This window comes from Acanthaster planci, linkage group LG05, assembly GCF_054643075.1.
Source record: "Acanthaster planci isolate LZ-2023a linkage group LG05, COTS_SCS, whole genome shotgun sequence".
In the NCBI taxonomy this organism is placed as follows: Eukaryota; Metazoa; Echinodermata; class Asteroidea; order Valvatida; family Acanthasteridae; genus Acanthaster; species Acanthaster planci.
Window position 1 is genome coordinate 17529466 of NC_141781.1, and position 19722 is coordinate 17549187.

At 40.5% G+C, this 19722-nt stretch overlaps 1 protein-coding gene across 3 annotated transcripts in view; it reads left to right on the plus strand.

Moving 5' to 3' along the window:
- LOC110987622 (arrestin domain-containing protein 3-like) overlaps positions 1 to 17390 on the plus strand; it is a 35764-nt gene extending 18374 nt beyond the window's left edge. For all 3 annotated transcript variants that reach the window (XM_022250490.2, XM_022250491.2, XM_022250494.2), the window contains 5 exons: positions 238 to 473; positions 4568 to 4750; positions 5741 to 5941; positions 6279 to 6405; positions 15185 to 17390. In XM_022250490.2, coding sequence (XP_022106182.1) covers positions 238 to 473; positions 4568 to 4750; positions 5741 to 5941; positions 6279 to 6405; positions 15185 to 15357 — 920 coding nt within the window. In that variant the 3' untranslated portion in view covers positions 15358 to 17390. The remainder of the gene's footprint in view (positions 1 to 237; positions 474 to 4567; positions 4751 to 5740; positions 5942 to 6278; positions 6406 to 15184) is intronic.
- The last annotated feature ends 2332 nt before the right edge of the window (positions 17391 to 19722 follow it).

A 19722-nucleotide genomic window follows, 5' to 3' on the forward strand; every position in this document is an offset into this window, starting at 1 on the left:
CGGCAAGATCGTATAGGCCTAACTTGCTACGTCAAGATACACGTTCAACTATTTAACTTGCCATAGCGAGATACTTTATATCGCCGTGGCGACATAGTCAATTTGTATTTTGCCAAGCAGAGATAGTAACTCAAAAAAATCGGGTTTTTTTTGTACAGGTGGCCCTTATACGCTTCCGTATATAGTAGTCATTTTGACTGACTCCTAATGCATGAATATCCCTGTTTTCTTCTCCAGAGAGAACAGATACCGACGAATCTCGGTTGGAATTACCTGCCGGTCAACACTGTCTGCCATTTAAGTTTCAGCTTCCAACAAGACCGCTGCCGTGTTCTTTTGAAGGAACCTTGGGATACGTCCGCTACTTTGCACGTGCTGTTATTGATCGACCTTGGACGTTTGATCATGTCACAAAGAGAGCTTTCACTGTATCAGGAATACCCTATGATTTAAATAAAGTGCAGAATCCTCTGGTAAGGGTCATTATAAAGTTTTGGAAAACAAATAGTTCCATAAACTGTCTCATAAAATTCCCCAATCATGTAAAGTTCTTATACCTGCAATATAATTGGAATTATATAAGATAATGGAGGAGAGACTCACACTGTACATTCGTTCGTTGTACATGTATTACAATCTAACCGCCCTTTGAAGCCAATGGAGTAGTCCTCATTTGGTATTCAAATTTTGAAAAATGGCGCTCTTTTCTATGTGTGCCCCTCGCTTAAATGCTGGGCTGTCTTTTAGAAGCTTGATGAGCAATATTGACTGGCGGCGGTGACCTGCGACCCACTTTATCGGGAGGGTTGAAAATGCCTGCAGAAATGCACACACAAATTGTGCCTCTATTGTCTTATATAATTACATTGCAGACATTCATTTTACATAATTGGGGAAGTATATTTCGCCGATTCCTGACTCACTGCTGTCAGTGATGAACAGCGACAGGCCGTAATAAGTGCAATAAGCATGACTAATTTATAGTTTAACTGTCTGATTGATAACTGACGATTGCCAAATAAAGACTTGAAATATTTCAACACAGTTGCCACATTTCATGTGAAATTATACCGGGGCTGTAGAGGACGCAGATTTAAGACGCCCTTTAACTATATGATGTTGCCCAACTGATACTCCGTCTACAAAGACGTGTGCTGAGGAGATTGCCCGTCTATATACATTGACAGTTCTGTATAGCAACCCTGAATCTAACATATGTTGAAGAAAAGATGAACATACTGCTACAGGGACTCGAACAGGGTCTGCTTGCCTCAGAAGACACCAGCAGGCCCGTCGATTCCAAGCTAAATCAATGATTTTTGGACTGCTCCCTCCAAGATGACATGACTGTGAAGGACACTGACAGCGAAATTCCCTCTGAAGGCAGATTTTCTCTGATAGCTTCCATGCGGCTAAGAACATTTGATCTGCAAGTGGGTGGATTAGTGTTCTGTTATGAGGTAATTGAAGAAGATTCCATTTCTTTAGCAAAATGACGGGATTTTGGACAGCCATCTCGAGAAGCATGGGGTACCAGATCTGTGTGCGCCAAACACGGGCAATGAGCACAATCGTGGCCTGCTCCTCGCTACGGTAAAAAAGCGTAAGCCTTTATCTCCTTCCAGTTCAGAAATAGAGATCTAATCTCCATGCCATGGGTTCTGGCTGCCATGACACGAAGGTCTGGAGTTAGGTACTGAGTCGAGTTGCAAATAGGTCGACGTCTGGGGAAAAATTCAGTCTCCTGGGAATTTTACGAAATATCAGTGTGTTGTTAGTTGGCGTTCTGCCCACTCGTTGAATACATGGGATAAATTGTCTGCTTTGAAATTCATGGAGCTCAGTAAGTGTTCTGCCGTCAGAATGATACCACTCTGGAGATGTTTAACCAAATCGTAAGTGCAAGGTGAACAAGGTTCATCGAGCACTTTCTACACTTGTGGTAAGAGATGGCCGTGAAGCTGTCCATCTGTGGCCGCACATGCAAATCTTGGCAACCTCACAACAGTGTTCTGAGCGCAAGACAGACTGCCGACAGCTCGAAATAATTGATGTTATTGATCTTTTCCTGAAATGTCCAGCAATCCCCCGACTCGTTGATGTTCGAAGCAGGCTTCCCAACCACTCAATGATGCATCTGCCTGAATCGTCAGAACTGGAGTCTGCTGAACGATCGCCCGGCCGTTCCATGCTTCTAGGAATTGCATCCATGCACTTAGTTCGTCTCTTGCCTCCTCTGACAGGGAGACTTCTGTCTCGTAGCTGCAGTGTTCCCGCAGGGACGCTATCTTGTCTATCTGAAGGTGCCAATAGAACAACGGGGATGGAAACACTGCCTGCACGGTCGCTGGCATCTTCCCGATCAAGCTGGCGTGATCGCAGACTAAGGTTGTGCGTGCTGACAAAACCTCTGTGCAGTGGGTGACGATCCTGTTTATCTTAGGCTGATTCAGGGAAAGAGTCATGTTCTTGGAATTTAAATCAAATTGCAAGTGCTCGACTTCCTGCGTTGGTATAAGCTTGGATTTCTCCATGTTTATAATGAATCCAAAGTCCTGGAGCAGTTTGACTGCGGTATTGGTGCTGTGCAAACAATTCTGGGCTGAAGTTCCCATGATGAGAATGTCGTCCAAATAAAAGACTCAACGAATCCCTCCCTCCCGTTGTACCGATGTAACTGATTTCAGGATTTTGGTAAATGTCCTTGGAGCACTGCAAAGGCTAAAGGATAGGTAAGAAAACTGGTAAATGACTTGTTTCCAACAGAAACGGAGGAACTTGCTGTGAGTGTGATGGATTGGCACAGTAAAGTAAGCGTCCTTGAGATCGATGGTCGTCAACCAGTCGTGCGGAATTAACAGATGTTTGACTGCTCTGATGTTCTCCATTTTTAAGTGTTGATATGGCATGAACTTATTTAATAGGTCGGAGGTTGACGACAGGACGAAGATCCCTGGTTTTCTTAGGTATCAAAAACAATGAAGATAGAAACTGACATTCAGTTGATTGTTCAACAGTTATAGCTCTTTTCTCCAGCACCTTCTGCACCTCTAGGTCAAAAATAGTTGCGTGATGACTCGACTGGACTCTAGTAATAGGGACTTTACATTGAAACATTGCTGGAAACCACTGGGGAGGCAAAGCCCATGGGATGATGGTAGAGGTCGCCAGTTTGTAGCCGTGGGCAACTGAGGATTACCCCAGAGGCCCTGGTTCCAGGGCGTGGCTGGATTAAAAAATGTTTGTGGCTGTGACCAGACTGAAGCATAACCAGCCGGGTTTTCTGCAGCAGCTGGCCCGACGGGCCCCGAGAGTTAGCGGTGCCGATTGATGGTGTCGATGGTATAGGCTCCGATCCGGCTTGGACAGAAACGGCAGCTAGTTGAGGTAATATTGGTTGGGATGCGTCGCTGGATGAAGTCGACTTTGGACCTTGAATGGAGCCTGCATTAACTTTCGGGCATGACGACCCTCCACCTGAACTGCCATCAGCCCATAACGATGCTGAGGCATGGCGGTCAATCATGGGCTTCGGGCATGACGACCCTTCACCCTGACTGCTAGGTCCTTCCAATTCGCTAATCTGTCTAGTAGCGAAAGCTAAAATATCCATAGACGATGGAGGTTCATCTAGGGGTCTGGAGGGGGTAACTGGAGCCGTGGAAAATCGTAGACGACGGGAAGACATATTTCCTTTGGATCGAAGACGCGATAAACCAACGGTAAGCACTATAACTATACGGGCGTGTATACGAACGATGTCATCAGATTGCGACACAAACACACACAAAAAAGCGAAAGACAACTCAGCACTTGAGCGAGGGGCACACATAGAAAGCCATTCCTCAACTTGAAAAGGGTGCTACTCTTCGAACATTGAAAACCTAATGAGGACAACTCTATTAGCTTCAAAGGGTGGTTGGATTGCGTTACAACCAACGAATAATACAGGGTGAGTCTCTCCGGAATTGGCAAAATATAATCGGATTGTAATAATGCCAGATAAGTGCAGGTGCGATGCGTTTTGGAAAATGTATATAGGCACTAGCGTAACACTATATTCTGGCAGTGACTAGAGCCCTTAAGCCTGGATAAACCTGTACACGGGCAGTGAACAACTGTTAGACGTGGGAAAAAGACAATGGATAAATAACACAAGGAAACCCACGTAATCCCGAGGAGACCTAATGCCCAATCAACGTGTCGCTGATGTGGGATTCGAATATCCGCGAATCACAGTGATGGACAGTGAGAGGCAATGTCACCCTCATTAGCATGTTGGCTTGCGTTTTTACAGTGATCTTTGCCAAAGTAAAAACAGCATAACTCTCGGAAATGTTATGTGACACCCTTTTCAATTTACATCGGTCTAAGAGCGAAAGTTATGTACCCCCCAAACACTGAGGACACGCCCAATTTCAGAACACCCTTAATGACTCCATTGTCTAAGTTTGACTGAATTGCTATCTTTATCAAAATGTTACACATTCCAATTAAGAAACGTGTTAATGTGATATATGATATATAAATCCCATTAAATCTGTTTTCAAATGATGTTATTTTGTAGGCGCCAGTGTATAATGAGGACGAGAAAACAGTGTGTTGCCTGTGTTGTGCAACTGGACCAGTCTCCGTGAGTGCAAGCACCGACAAGAGAGCATATCTTCCAGGAGAAACAATTTACATTTCTGCTTCTTTGGACAACAGGAGCAACCGAAGCGTTCATTCACTCGAAGCTGAGCTGATTCAGGTACTGTCAAACAATTACAATACAACACATTAACTAATAGATGAATAAATGATTTGAGATGTTCAACATGTTGATCCTCAGGATCACTGAAGAGTGCAGATCTAAGATGAATCAGGGTTATAATTCCCCCATCTTTGTCAGGGGGCTGTCTGCAGGATCATCTCCCCGTGCCAATGTAAAAAGAATCGTAAGGTTAGACAAGATAGAAAATGAATGTTTAAATTCCACGTAAAATCTCATTAGAAAGGTCGAAAAGAGGGCAAAAGTGGGGCTAAGTATATCAGCATAAACAGTAACATATATGGTTTTATCCTTACCACTAAGCTATTCAAATCTATGCGTCCTTGTTCGAAAAGCAAAATGGACCACAAAATACCGCCTAAAGGTGCTGTACACTATCTATGGATTACAACAGTCCTTTTTTTGCATTGTCTCACGACGAAAATGAAGGACAATGATTTGTTTCTTGTAATGTCCAGCTACCTCGCTCCGTAGCAGCAGTCTCATCAGTCTACAATGTGTTATACATGCGTAGCTCTATGGTGTTACCATAGAGAGGGCTCTGTGCCATAGAGCTGATGTACACTGCAACGGTGCCTAGACATTATCTTTCAACACAATGCATACCGCTGAATGTTTGACTTTGAAACGTATCTCAATTAAGTTGCTCTTAGTGTTAGGAAAACGATTCTCCACGTGGATAAGGGTTCCGTCGATTGAATTTTGCCTACTGAGTGCACAAACTAAAGTGGCTATTGGTTTCCGCTGTTTAAAGAAATCTTTGAAAAGACTGAAATTGTGGCAGGTCTAGGCACATAATTTAATACTTTTATTTAATACTTTTAATTAATACTTAATTTAATATTTTAGATCTCGAAAGAACAAATAGGTGTAGATTAAGTTTTTCCAAATTTACGCACAAAGTACATACTTATTCTTCATTCAAAAATTAACAAACAATTAATTATTCTAATTTAATCCAACTTGCAGTCAGTCAATTACTATGCAAGACGAGATGGTGTGGGTTCGCCTAGTTATCGCACTACATCTCACGTTGTCACCAGCGTTGTATCCGAGGCTTGCGGATCTTACGCTTCGGCACATTGGGACAGAAAGCCTATGATCATACCACCTCTACCGCCCTGCAATCTTGAAGGTTGCAACTTTATTGACATAAGATACTATGTGAAGGTAATTTCTCCTTAGCAATGAGTACTATAAGTATGGCACATTTCATAGGCTGTCGCTGTATACGTTCATTTTCCCAGCGCAACTTAAAACCTTATGATATTTAAATAAGCACAAGAATTAATTTTGCATCTGTTTTGCACATTTGTTCCAGACGTTGGAAATAAAAACAAACAAACAAACAAACAAACACCCCCCCCCACAAAAGATACCTTTAAAAACCACATGAAATCACCAAAATACTGTTTTTATTTTGTGTTATTTTGTTTGATATTAAAGTGAATAAGAATGAGATGTAAAAGGAATACTGTTAAATAATTCCACGTGGATTTTGTTCTAGTTCACCGCTGATGTTGCAAGCACTCCATTTGACGTGGATTTAATGCTGGAGATCGTGATTGGAACTATCCCATTATCTGGTCACACTTATTGGAATGCATCATCAAACCAGCCAACTTCTTCTGCAGGTATGAGACAGTATAGTGTCGCATTGCTATTAAATGCTATCGTTAAATCGCGGTACGAAACTCAACACAACTTGTCGTTTTCAGATAGCAGGATTTTACTAGTAACTTCCAGTCCCGTGGTTGTAGGCCCTCAATTGCCAGGCGAATTCAAATCATCCAGTTTACGTTTAACGGTGAACTTCACAAGAAAGACACTCTTGCGAATCACATTCTGTCGCGGTGAAATTCTAACCCTGGTTAATACTTCCACATACAACCATATGCAGAGTCATTCTCAGCTCTGATTAACTTGTTATAAATAAACTAATGACAAAGATTTCAGTAACTCACAATAAATGCGTGGTGCGTCAAGGATTGCTATCGTAACATTCTTCCCGCAACTATCTTGAAAACTTATTTAAGACAAATACTTAGACACCAAGAACATATTGATGGTTGCCTTTATTTCATTTTAAAAGCACATAATCAAGTTCATTTGAAGTGATACATCACTGTGACGAATAAGCTGTTGGGGTTCTGAAACTTACGTCTTCGGTTAAGGACTCCACGTTTTGACAGTTTCTTCGCCTAAAGGAATTTCAGCTATAGAAGCTGGTAATGAGAGGTTGTGAACAATGAAGTGTGGAGTTATGAAAGATGTAGTTCTATAGATCAAGCTGGAGACTGCATGAGCGCAGTATAATACGGAGTGATTGGTGAGGTGTGTCAGGTGTTGGAAAGAAGCAGTGGGGAAGGCAGGGGGGAGGGAACTGGCGATCTAGAAACTGACCACTTTGGGAAAATTTCTTTTTCTCTTCGAAGTTTCCCATCCCTCCCTGGGAGATTAACAGCCGCGCAAACCTTAACCATTATTGTTTCCAATTTCATCTTTGTCATGTGCACAACTAAGTATTTCCTGAACAAACTACCGTTTTAAAGAAAATAAACTCATCCAGTTTTTAAAAACGCCATTTGAAAGTGCACACAAAGCAGTGCGTAACGTTTGTTCATAGATATAGAAATTTATTTCATATCTATGCGTTCGTTCTTTACCCTCCTGAAAAAAACACGTGCGCGGGACGCGTTTTGGACGCGACGTCCTATCCAGTCTTTATAAATGAGATCGATGGCACGAAGCACCGCATAGGCGCGCAATTTATGTGCGTTTGAAGTGGAGCATGCTGAGATTATTCTGGATTTTTTCATAGATAACTTATTTATCTCTCTTAAAGCCATATCTCCCTGTTGGAACTTACTTAAGTACGAATTTTCGGGCGTCTTCCGCCCCTCGTCAGGTGCGAATGCTTGAATGTGTCGCTGAAGAACAATCCGACGCACGTTGCGTTTCCCTCGATGAGCCGCATCGGGTGCGTTCGATTAGCTTCCCTGAATACACCAGTGTTACACGCAAGGGAAGCCTTGAAATGAGGCGAATCGAATGCTGCAGTGTAATCGCCAAGGCATTCTGGGAAAAAGGTCAAGTCCCCGACACGTTCCATCATGTCCATATGCACGAACAGTCCATCCCTGACGTCATTACACTCTGGCAGGCTCCACAGACCTGCTCGCCAGCTGGGGTAGTGGTAGCTGATACCAGAGCAGGCAAGAAGATCACGTGATGACTAAACGAACGCACTGGTGTAAGTTTGACTTACACGTGTAATCTAATCGAACGCACCCAATCTGCGGTACCCCCGGGCACGCGTCGGTGGGCTTCCAATCCCATGGAAACCTGGTTCTTCCACTGTGCATACTTGAGCTCTCTATGACTGTCAGTCCATTCCTCCTTTCTGTTCATTTGCGGTTAAAGTTCCTTAGTACGCGTTGATTTCATTACTTGTCTGAGCATCGCGTCGCCGGGGCACCTATTCAATATTTTTACCTGAATTTCCCGAGACTGCCCCTCGTGCTTCTTTTGCATGGGTTCGTGTAATGCCGATGACTTCCCCCTTCCGTGTTTCTAAACTCTTCACCAAGTGATCCTGCCGTTTCCCCAAGGTCTCTCTCTTTACACCCTGACTGGAATATCACCTCGCTCTGTTTGGATTGTCCTTTTCCACTGCTTCTGTTGGCACACCGTGCTGTCATCACCTAGGCATCTGTCCCCTCGGAATGGATTTGGATGGGATTTCCTTTACTCTACTTCCTGCTTTTTCCACAATCTTTATCTTAAGGCCTACTTGCCTCACCGTTTTCCGGGTCCTTTTGGCTAGAGCGCCTCAACAAATATGACGACCTCGAACTTGCCCCTTTTAGTGAACCATAGGTGTTCTTTCTTCTTTTTGTCCAGCTTTCTTTCCTCATGAGAGGATATTTTCTCTCCTTGAGATACTCCTCATGACCCTGTTCACTTGGCTAGATCGTTGACCAGAATACTAGGCCTAATCCTTCTCTTTTGGCTTACAGCACTATTCTTGTGAATGAAATACTTGCTGGCCATCGGTTTCATGTAGTGACTGTGGAGTATTACCCATTTACCAGCATCGTCTTCCTTTACTTCTCTCAGTCTGACAGTCAGATCTAGGACCAGCAAGCTTTCATCCACATAGTTCTCCGGTACATCAAAAGGCTACTTGGATGTACTGTGTTCACCAGATTGGTTATTTTCTTCATGACTTCTTTCCCGGACTGCTCAGTTTGCTTCTTCCTGAACACGCTCAACATGTCGCCAACATAGCGCTTGAGATATTCTAATAGAGATATCGCTATTAAGAATAGACATAGGGCCTATCTCAATACGCAGATTAAATGTTAACTTTGCACGCCATACTCCCGCCTTAGGCATGCAGAGCCTCGATCTCGATCTTTACACAAACCGACTCAGTGATTGCTGTGTAGCTGTTAAACAATGCGATTGGTATGAGGCGCCTTTTGTGCCTTTATTAGTACCCCCAAAAACGAAAATAACATGACAAAACTAATATGACGAAAGTGAAAATAATTTAAAACGAAACAAATATATAAGAAGTATATAGGACGAAACTATACATAAAGAACGAAACCAATCTACATATGGGACAAAAGTACATTTAAAGGTGAAAGGTGATTTATATAGGACAAAACTCATACATAAACGACGAAATTGATAAATAGAGAACTAAAATAATTTATAAGACAAAACCAATATATATATATAGGACGAAACTAATTTATGTAGGATGAAACTAATATATACAAGATGAAACTAACAGGATAACATTAATAATGCGACGAAACTAATATTTGTAGGATGGTACTAATATACATAGAACGAAACTAAAAAATATAGAACAAAAGTAAAAAAATAGAACAAAACTAGAAAATGTAGAACAAAACTAAGAAATATAAACGAAACTAAAAAATGTAGAACGAAACTAAAAAATATAGAAGAAACTAAAAAATATAAAACAAAACTAGAAAATGTAGAACGAAACTAAGAAATATAGAACGAAAGTAAGAAATATAGAACGAAACTAAAAAAATAGAAGAAAACTAAAAAATGTAGAACAAAACTAAAAAATATAGAACAAAACTAAAAAATATAGAACAAAACTAAAAAATATAGAACAAAACTAAAAAATATAGAACAACACTAGAAAATATAGAACGAAACTAAGAAATATAGTACGAAACTAAAAAATATAGAAGAAAACTAAAAAATATAGAAGAAAACTAAAAAATATAGAACAAAGCTAAAAAAACTGAACGAAACTAGAAAATATAGAACGAAATTAAGAAATATAGAACGAAACTAAAAAATGTAGAACGAAACTAAAAAAATATAGAACAAAACTTAAAAATATAGAACAAAACTGAAAAATATAGAACAACACTAGAAAATATAGAACGAAACTAAGAAATATTGAACGAAACTAAGAAATATAGAACGAAACTAAAAAAGTAGAACGAAACTAAAAAATATAGAAGAAAACTAAAAAACATAGAAGAAAACTAAAAAATATAGAACAAAGCTAAAAAAAATTGAACAAAACTAGAAAATGTAGAACGAAACTAAAAAATGTAGAACGAAACTAAAAAATATAGAACAAAACTAAAAAATATAGAACAAAACTAAAAAATATAGAACAACACTAGAAAATATAGAACGAAACTAAGAAATATTGAACGAAACTAAGAAATATAGTACGAAACTAAAAAATATAGAAGAAAACTAAAAAATATAGAACAAAGCTAAAAAAAATTGAACAAAACTAGAAAATGTAGAACCAAACTAAGAAATATAGAACGAAACTAAAAAATATAGAACGAAATTAAGAAATATAGAACAAAACCAGAAAATGTAGAACGAAACTAAGAAATATAGAACGAAACTAAAGCCAAAAATGTCTCCGGTTTCTGGTCACCGCGCGTGTCGCCGTACACCTCCGCGTCGGCAAAATAAAGATTTTTGTTTATTTTGCATAAAACGATTTCCAAAAGCCGCCAAACTTTCTTGATCGGCAGGTACCGCGTAATTTTAACTTGTTTTTGATGGGTGGGGCTGAGTAACATGTACGGTGAAGTAGTCCCCCTAGGCCTCCATAGATTTTAGTCGGGCACTCTTATCAGATAAAGTCATTCGTGTATCTTTACGCGAAGGCCGTGTCCGAATCAGTTGACTGCGGCTTGATATTACGCATGATTCTATGGGAACTGGCCGTGGATGCTGCCAAATACTCGGACCCCGGGCCCACGTCTGTGAACCAGACAAACGAAGTGATCTTACGTCCTGCTTACCTATACAAACCAAACATGGAACAACTCATGCATCGTCACGTGCCGAGAACAAAGAAAGATACGAGTGTGAGGACATTTTATTTTCTGAGCTGCAATTTTCCCCCAATATTGTATAGGGCCTATGCAACTTGTTTCTCTAAGGCTAAAACAAAAAACAATGTGCACAATATTTCATTTACCTCATGAGAATATAATTATTTTCATTTTGACTCTGGAACTGAATTATTTTATAGGCTATTTTACGTGTGATCATGGCTATTTGACGCCGGCATGTGATCATGGGTATAACTCGCGCCCTCTGTTGCCCAATTAGGTATAGAAGTCCTTTGCGTGTAATAGTTTATCAAACTACATAATAATCAAAAATGCACGGTGAATATAACAAATTTCAACTTTCTTAACGTCAGCCATGAAATAGTCTATTTACAAAATATCACGGGACCTACAATCCTCCAATCAAATGACAAGGATCAGCTTAGGTGTTATATAATTACTACTAATGTTATATCCACTGGCAATGGGCCTAGGCCTACTGCCATTAGTGCCAGTGTTACTCGTGTAATGCCCAACACTGGAAGCAGTGGCCTCTGGCTCACGCTTGAGGCCTACTGTTAACAACGTGGTCAATCACAATCGACATGACCTGGCAGCAACCGGCAACGTTACAGAGTGGCCCAACCATGATGAAGGGCTTTTTCAATTGCTCTTCATGGCCCTAACATTTCAGAACAACTGAGAAAGCTCTGCATCGCTTCGGAACAATTCAGAAAGCTCTGCATCATGATCAGGAGCGACGTCCCCGAACCGGTCGGTAGATGGTGCCTCGTCTTACATATTTTACATTTTCGTTCTGTATATTTTACGTCACGCCAATCATTTGCGCATTCAAACTTTTTAGCCTCATTCACGTGACTAATGGCAGCGCGTATTGTACGCGCGTTCGATCTAGTCATAGCAACCTCGTTCCCATGTGCATGATCTTGCCGCGCCATGTTGGTTTCCACCATACCTTGTGCCCCTTGGAGTCGAGGCTGTAGTCAGAGGGTTGCACTGCACTACATCAAATACGCGACCATAGAAAACAATGCGAAATCAGATCGAAATAGCCCGGCTGTTGACTCTCGGGAAGAGGTTGGCCTCCTTTTTTTCACTGGAAATTAAAGATTATGGCCAGAAGATCCCTTTTCATTTCAATTGTATGCGGGTTAGCCACGAACATTTTTTTAAATAGCCATTCCCCGAGGATACCCCCAAAATAGTAGTAAAACTATGTGGTCAGCTCTGAATGCAGCCGCCTGCCTCTATCCAATATAAGCCCCGCAATTTGGGGCTTTTCGTAAAAGAAATACGCCGAATTGGAAACTACCAGTCCCAAATTCGGAATTTAAAGAACTACATGATCCCTCCTGATTATGGCATATCTTATTCTGCAAACCTCGTGGGATCACAAAATATTAATGAGCTCGCGCGCAGAAATACAACGATTTGGTGGAATGCACCCTTTAATATCGCTTCGAGTGGCAGTAAAATGGCTTAAAACCAAAAAGAAATCTATCAAAATATAGAAACCCATTCCAAAACTGAATACGCTTTCTTGTTTTTCTGAAAAAGGATAATAAAGTTTATCCGTTGCCACTGAATGCGTCAGTGTTTTTGCGCAATGATAATCTTATTCAGTAAACAAACGCAAAATTAAACATCTTCTACAAAACTGCGGGACGCAGAGAAGAAAAACTACCAGAAAGCCTCGACCAGACGGAAGTATTGATTGGAACTTTCTAATTTCCCGGGGTGGGGGCTTTTGGAAGACCTTTTCCAATTATTATAGGACATAATAGTCAATAGGCCCCTCTAAAGAGACACAGTGTACATCGATATTTGATATTTGCCTGTAATTTTTACTGTTTTGACAACTTCCAAAGACAAAAGTGCTGATTTTCTCAGCCCGTAAATAAAAAAGCACTAAAAATAGGACAGGGCGGCCCCTTTTGGTCTAATTCCATGGACACCACCATCTTGTCTTTACAAGTTGCAGTACACCGAATACGCGCCCATAGAAAACAATGCAAAATCAAACCCGAAAGAGCACCGCCTGTTGACTCCCAGGAAGCGGTTGGCCTCCGTTTTTTTCGCTGGAAATTCAAGATTATGGCCAGAAGATCACTTTTCGTTTCAATTTTATGCGGGTTAGCCGAGAATTTTGTTTATTAGCCGTTCTCGGAGATACCCCCCAAAGCAGCAGCTGTCGTGCGCATTGGGTACCGATAAAATCCAATTGAAAAAAAAAAGTTACGGCAAAATTCATGTGCAGCGCATACGTGCACGCAGTTTTTATTTTTATTTTATTATTATCATTTTGGGGGGGGGGCGCAGAGCAAAATGAAACGCTCATTTACTGATTGTCCGTTCAGGATGTTTGTGTGTCGGCTTTGTTGATGCGTTGTTTTAGAATACAGAAGCAGATATCCGAATAGCCGTACAAAAGCCGTACAAAATTTCGAGTTTTCCATACTTTTATGCACAAACAAGGATGCGCCCAGCAGGTATCATTCTGTATATGAGTCTGCTCTCTAGTTTTTGTAGCTGTATGGCCTCCACTGACTTGACTGAGCTTCGTTCGTCCCCGTCTTCTCCCGTGGCGATTTGAATAAAGTTTCATAGTAAATCATGGTGGTCAACTGTGCTGCACCAATTTGCCATTGTGGAAAATTTGCCATTGTGGCAATTTGCCATTGTTCCAGCAAAGATGGTACATGTACAGCAAAGCTTCCATGTTCATGTACAGTCTAAGTGTCATGCATTAAGCTGTCTGTTTTTTCTGATTCTCAACATCATGGAAACTAGTTCGTGTTTCTTAATATTACTGGTGTGATTTTATTCTCGTAAACAATGCTAGCCAATGTGAGATCGTGAGATTGAGTTAATACAGGAATTCACACTGCAATCCTTATTGAGTACAGCAATGATCCCAAATTTCGGTGCACTTCTAGCCATGTAATAGACCGACATACTTAAACCTCCGCGGTAAATTGTCGTGACACTGCTAACTAAAATTCCGATAATGTATGCTCACATTTCATGCCGAGCAGAAAAGTTCAGCATTCAATAAAACACAGAAAGTTATATTGCTCTTGAGCCAAAGTTTCTTGTCCAGAATGATATTTTACGATATTAGTAGAGAAAAAGAACGGCAAACCTTAAATTTGGCCCTCCGTTTCACAGAGTTTTTCTTTGTACATTTCCTTGTGTAAAAACAAAGGACAAAGTAATATTTATTTATACTGGACCCTATTTTGAATATTACGATATATGTCGTAACATACATGTACTTAGCATTTTAAATATTAAATGGCAATATCGGCTGCATATAAATAAATGCAAAAACACAAAAAAAGTGCGCAATGTAGACTTTTTGTATAGCTTTTATCTTGACTTCAATTTCTTCAATGCGTTTTGCCTATTGTTCATTGCCCTATTGACGTGATTTTTTTAGCGCACCCATGCACAATGCGTGCACAATGCACAATGCGTGGCGCGTGCGTTTCCACTTCCGATCTAGCCGTTTATTCTTTTGATATCTATGGATCTAGTTTTTTTTTTGTTCTATTTCTGTATCTATGGTAGCAAGCCTTCGAAGGCGCACGTTTCCCTACGAATCTGTGTGCTGACCGCCAAAAAGTCACTGGACTGAAAATCCTCTTCCCTCGAAGGAACTACATGTACCCAGATGACACTACTCCATCCTATTACACAGTTATTCCCCTGGGACCTGAGCTTCCAGAGCCTACTCAAACTAGAGGGCGCCTTTTATTCTCTCAAAGTATCGCTGCGGAAAAGATTCCGCTCGTCCCCCGCCGCCTTTGAATGCACTTTTTTTGGGTACCTTTTTCGCACATTCTTGTGAAGGAAACATGTCACAGCTATGGACACGGAAAGCATTGTTTCCTCATAGATTTTAACTCAACACTATAATCCCCACTCACCATACCGTGTAGTTATGAGAGCCTCCTGTGTGCCAACATACAATGTGAGAATGACCACTTTTTGTCACAAGTTCCATTTTGGTATCGATTTTTCTCTTCAGGTATTCCTCCGACATATGAGGCTGCTATTGGCGGACAAAAAGAGATTCGTGATGAACATGACAATGAGTTTGTGTTTGGAAAGCTCGTCTACACACCACAGTATATGTTCTACCGCTACCACAGTGTCGAGGAGGGACATCCGTCAGCAATAGAAAAATCGACCACCGTATAAATATTTAGCGCTGTGAAGGCGGTGGACCAATAAGCCATTACAAGTTGCTCTTATGCTAAGTCTCCTAGGCTGAGCAACGTTTAATGAAATGGCTTCTTAGGATGCGGTGGGACATGAAACCGTGTTCCCTAAGTATCACGCGTAGAATTAAGAAATTAAGAAAGTGTACTCGACAAATACCTACGCGAAATTAGTGTTAACAGCTCTGGTAAATGCTTAAAATATTACTTTTATTCGACCATTGAAAAACAACTTGGTGTCAACTTTATGTGTATCGATAAGATTGTATCCTCTATCCGCCTGCAAACTGTTGAAAGTACGTTTAGTTTTGTACGGTATGTAATCTTAATTCAATGATGGCGGTGACGTTTGAGTTCGGAACAACTATAGTTCGCCTCATTGGTGCATCCTCTGTGTTTTTTCCAGTATGAAGACAGGAAGCGGACGCTTGCAAGGTCATAAAATATTAGAATTATTTCGACATAGAGCCATTATTTCAATATTTATTTTTATTATTTCAAACAATAAACAAAATCCGAGAATTTTAAGAATTTGAATAAAATGGACCTGTTGCACAACTATCTCCTTAATATTCCAACCAGACTGAGGTGAACTAGACGGAAACTGTCATTGCTTATTAATGTTTATTTGTACAAAAACATTAATCAAACTGGGAACAAGGGTCAATACTGTGTTTATGTGGGTCACACATTGTCCTCTGTTTTGGTGCAAGGGGACGTAACTGTCTTGAATCACTATAGGGATCCCAGAAAAGTTAGGTTGTGCTGCAGAGAAAAGTAAAATATCACCCACCTCTAACGACTGCAGTACTCGTACCTTAGGTTATAGTGCAAGAAGCTCTTAGTTCATTTAGTCAACTTAGATTTGCTGTGCTTTAATCCTTAGAGTAATCACGCAGTGGTCCTACAGGACCGATCCAACAATTCTTATCAACCAAACGGTCGCCTTCAAATTGTTAATGCTGCGATTCGAAGTTTGTAGCTTGGACCAATATTGAGTTTTTTGTTCGCCGCAGGAAAAGCCAAAGATGGCTTGCCCACCTTTATGCTATGCGGGTCCAGTTGTCACGTCAGTTATCTTCGTTACCAGTCACGGCCAGGCACAAACGGTAGCCCCGAGTGGGAACATTCCCGGAATCTCTGTCAGGTGACAAGCCTGACTTGACCGCAGGGCAAGAACTAAGACACTTTGGCCATGTTTTCATGTTATATTTGCATGTAATACGTATCTGCAACCATCGCATTCTGGCAGACTGTTATAGACGTTTAAGTTTAATCGTGGCTGTTCAGCCACGATTAAATAAATATATTCAGAAGAAATCTGTAAACAGATTTCTGACTGGTTCACTTATGCCCCATAAGTTTATACATAAACATTTTTGGCTTATTTGTCATCCAAGCCCTATAATGCCTTGCGAACGTCAAAAAGGTGTATTGCCAATACGAGATTTTGGCAAATTTTCCAAATATAAGTGCGAAGGGCTTCCTGTCAGCCTGCTCATCGCACTTCAACACTAATGTTTCGCAAATGGTTATCGAGACCATTTTGTGATGGTAACTGTGATCTACTGGGTAATTGATTGGTGTTCTTAATACAGAGCGTCCTGAAAAGAAAGGAGGAAACTATAGGGCCGGGATGAAATGCTCAGTAAATATTCTATATACTTTATTTGGAGGTCATTTTGTCCTCTTCCATTACAAGACAAATTCAGAATTTACGGTAGCCCTTTCCACCATTGATGGTTCTTTCAGAATGTTGACTGGTACTTCCCCTCCACGGGAAAATCCTGGTGACGTAAACTGAACAAGTACACAGATTCGGTTAAGATAAGTTGTTGCTATATACATGTACCTATATGTACACTAACTTTACCATCTGAAATTTTCAGTACCTTGGCAATACCTGTATTTTGAATTTAAGTGCTAATTCAGTCATATAAAAATTAGAAGTCCAATATCTTCCAATTTATCATAGTAATATTTAAAACCGAACAATAAAATTATATAATCAAAGGCATGTCTGGTGTCATAATTTAACCGTTGTCTTGTCGAATGCGAACAAAATAGTTGCAGGAAATGCGTTCGTATATTCAAGAGTAAATTCACCATTTTTTTAACTGAGGCCGTCTTCAAGATGGGCCTTTGTCAAAGCAAAACGAAGAAGTAATGCTTAACTCTCCAATCAGACAAAAGCTTCCCCTAAAACAATTCATACACATTACCTCGGTTTAGCAATATCACGGGTAGATCTAGACCCTTTCAGGGGGCGGGGGGTAACGTTGAGGATTTTGCTGCGGGCATCTTTGACAAGGAAAACCAGCACAAGAGAACCTCACTACATCACCAGAGCATTGCAACGCAATAGATACAAATCAAGACGAAGTAAAAATACAAGATTCCAAAACCAACACCAGCAGGTGGGTGTCTTTCACAATAGTCAGGGCTTTTAGTTCCTTATCCGCCTCTACTTATGAAGTACTTGACAACCACGTCCAATGCGATCTTAGGCCTACAGGAAGCATGGTATCTGACTTTCTTATTTTTATTTCTACAAAGCGCCCCTCAAGATGCAGATTCTGCTTCAATCTCACGAGGAATGGCAAGATTCTATAAAGCGGACCTGGAGTGTGTGCAAATTCCCATGCCAATGTAGCAAGTGTAATGTACATCCGTGGGACCTCACTGCCGAACAAAACAAAACACACAGCTCATGGCAGGAGCCTCGGGATTGTGGCAAGTGGATGAAGCTGAAACGCTCATACACACTGCAGACACCACATCAACTGGAACCTGGCTAAACTCATCACGAGTATTAAGCATTAGCTCCCTTACCGAATCAGAGAAGCCAAATGAAACACTTTCCCCAAGAAAATAGGTTACAATTAACATCAGTAACATCTGGTGTCCTATCCTCAGTCCTTGGTACAACGGGTCTTCTGTACCCCACGACTTCTTCCCTCTCTGCCCCCACCTCCCAATTCACTGGGTTATCCAATAGGCATAGTAGGTACTATGCCTAGGGCCTACGAAAAAGTTTAGGATCTAATAAGAAGTCATAGAGAGTTAAAATAAGAAAGGCCTATCTCCGGATATAATAAGAGCCAAAGCAAGGGGAACTTGTATATGTGCCGTTTATATACTGCGCAGGCAAAAGTAAGGACGTTTTTTAGTTTTTGTTTTAAAATCAACTGTTCTGAGATATTTTAACTACTATGGTGTAAGTGAGGTACAGTAATTTGTGTTAGCGTTAACCCATCCCTGATGATACAAATCAGGTTGACGCATTCATCTTTTATGTGTGTATGTGTTGTCTTAATATTTTTGTATTTCAAGCACACTTGATACTTTTGGGAGGATAAATATTTCACTTCAATGCATGTAAAAAGGTCATAAAATTGACATGTGGCTCAGTGAATTACAGTCATGTGCAACATTGTCGTATGAACAGTTGAACACTTCCAATTATTTATTGATTACGTTGTCTTTCTCGCTGATGTTCCTTAACCAAACTAATAAGTAATACGGAACTTGTTAGAATGGGAGACTGCAGACAGAGGGGCAGCTCATTCAGCTCAAGAGTAAAATGGTTAATGCTATGGTCGCTGTTAAGAGGGGGGGTAGGGGAATATATCTCTCACAATACACGAAACAGGGTTAGGCCTAACCCTGTTTCTTAAAATATTTTTACATAGATGCACTGAAATGAATGATGAAACACGAATTCGCTTTTTCATTACTCCCTAACCGGCTACATGTAGGCCTATCAGAACAATTTGCTGTAAAGTAGAAAGAATAAATTTGTTGTGCAAGAAGTACGTTGTAAACAAAATTGACTCGATTTTATCAAGCTTAACGGTAATAGGGGGCATATTTTGCTACTACAAGCATACTCGTGGTAAATGAGTGGGGTATTGAACTGTAGTGAGAATGTACTACCACTGATGTGAGCCAATGGGTCGTATAAATACAAACGAGCAAATGCTCACTATGAAGTATAAGAAGCAAACAGCAAAAACATTTACTGAGAAGTAAAAGCATTAAGAATAAGCAGTTGCTTGAATTTGTATGTTTCTTTTACTATTCAGCATCTGCTTGTACAAATAGTAACAAATGCTTGTGGCTGACTTCACAGCCAAACGTTTTGCACAATAGGGCTTGCATTGTCTGCACATACAGACACACACACAGTCCGGCACGGTGCTGTATCTCGAGACCTTAGCACAGTAGATAAGCACGATGGCAGTAATTGTTTTTCCAGAGACACCTTTTTTATTTCTCTCTTGTCAACACAAACTTAATAGCAATTAATACAGTAATAAAAGATTATAATACTTCAATTATTCGG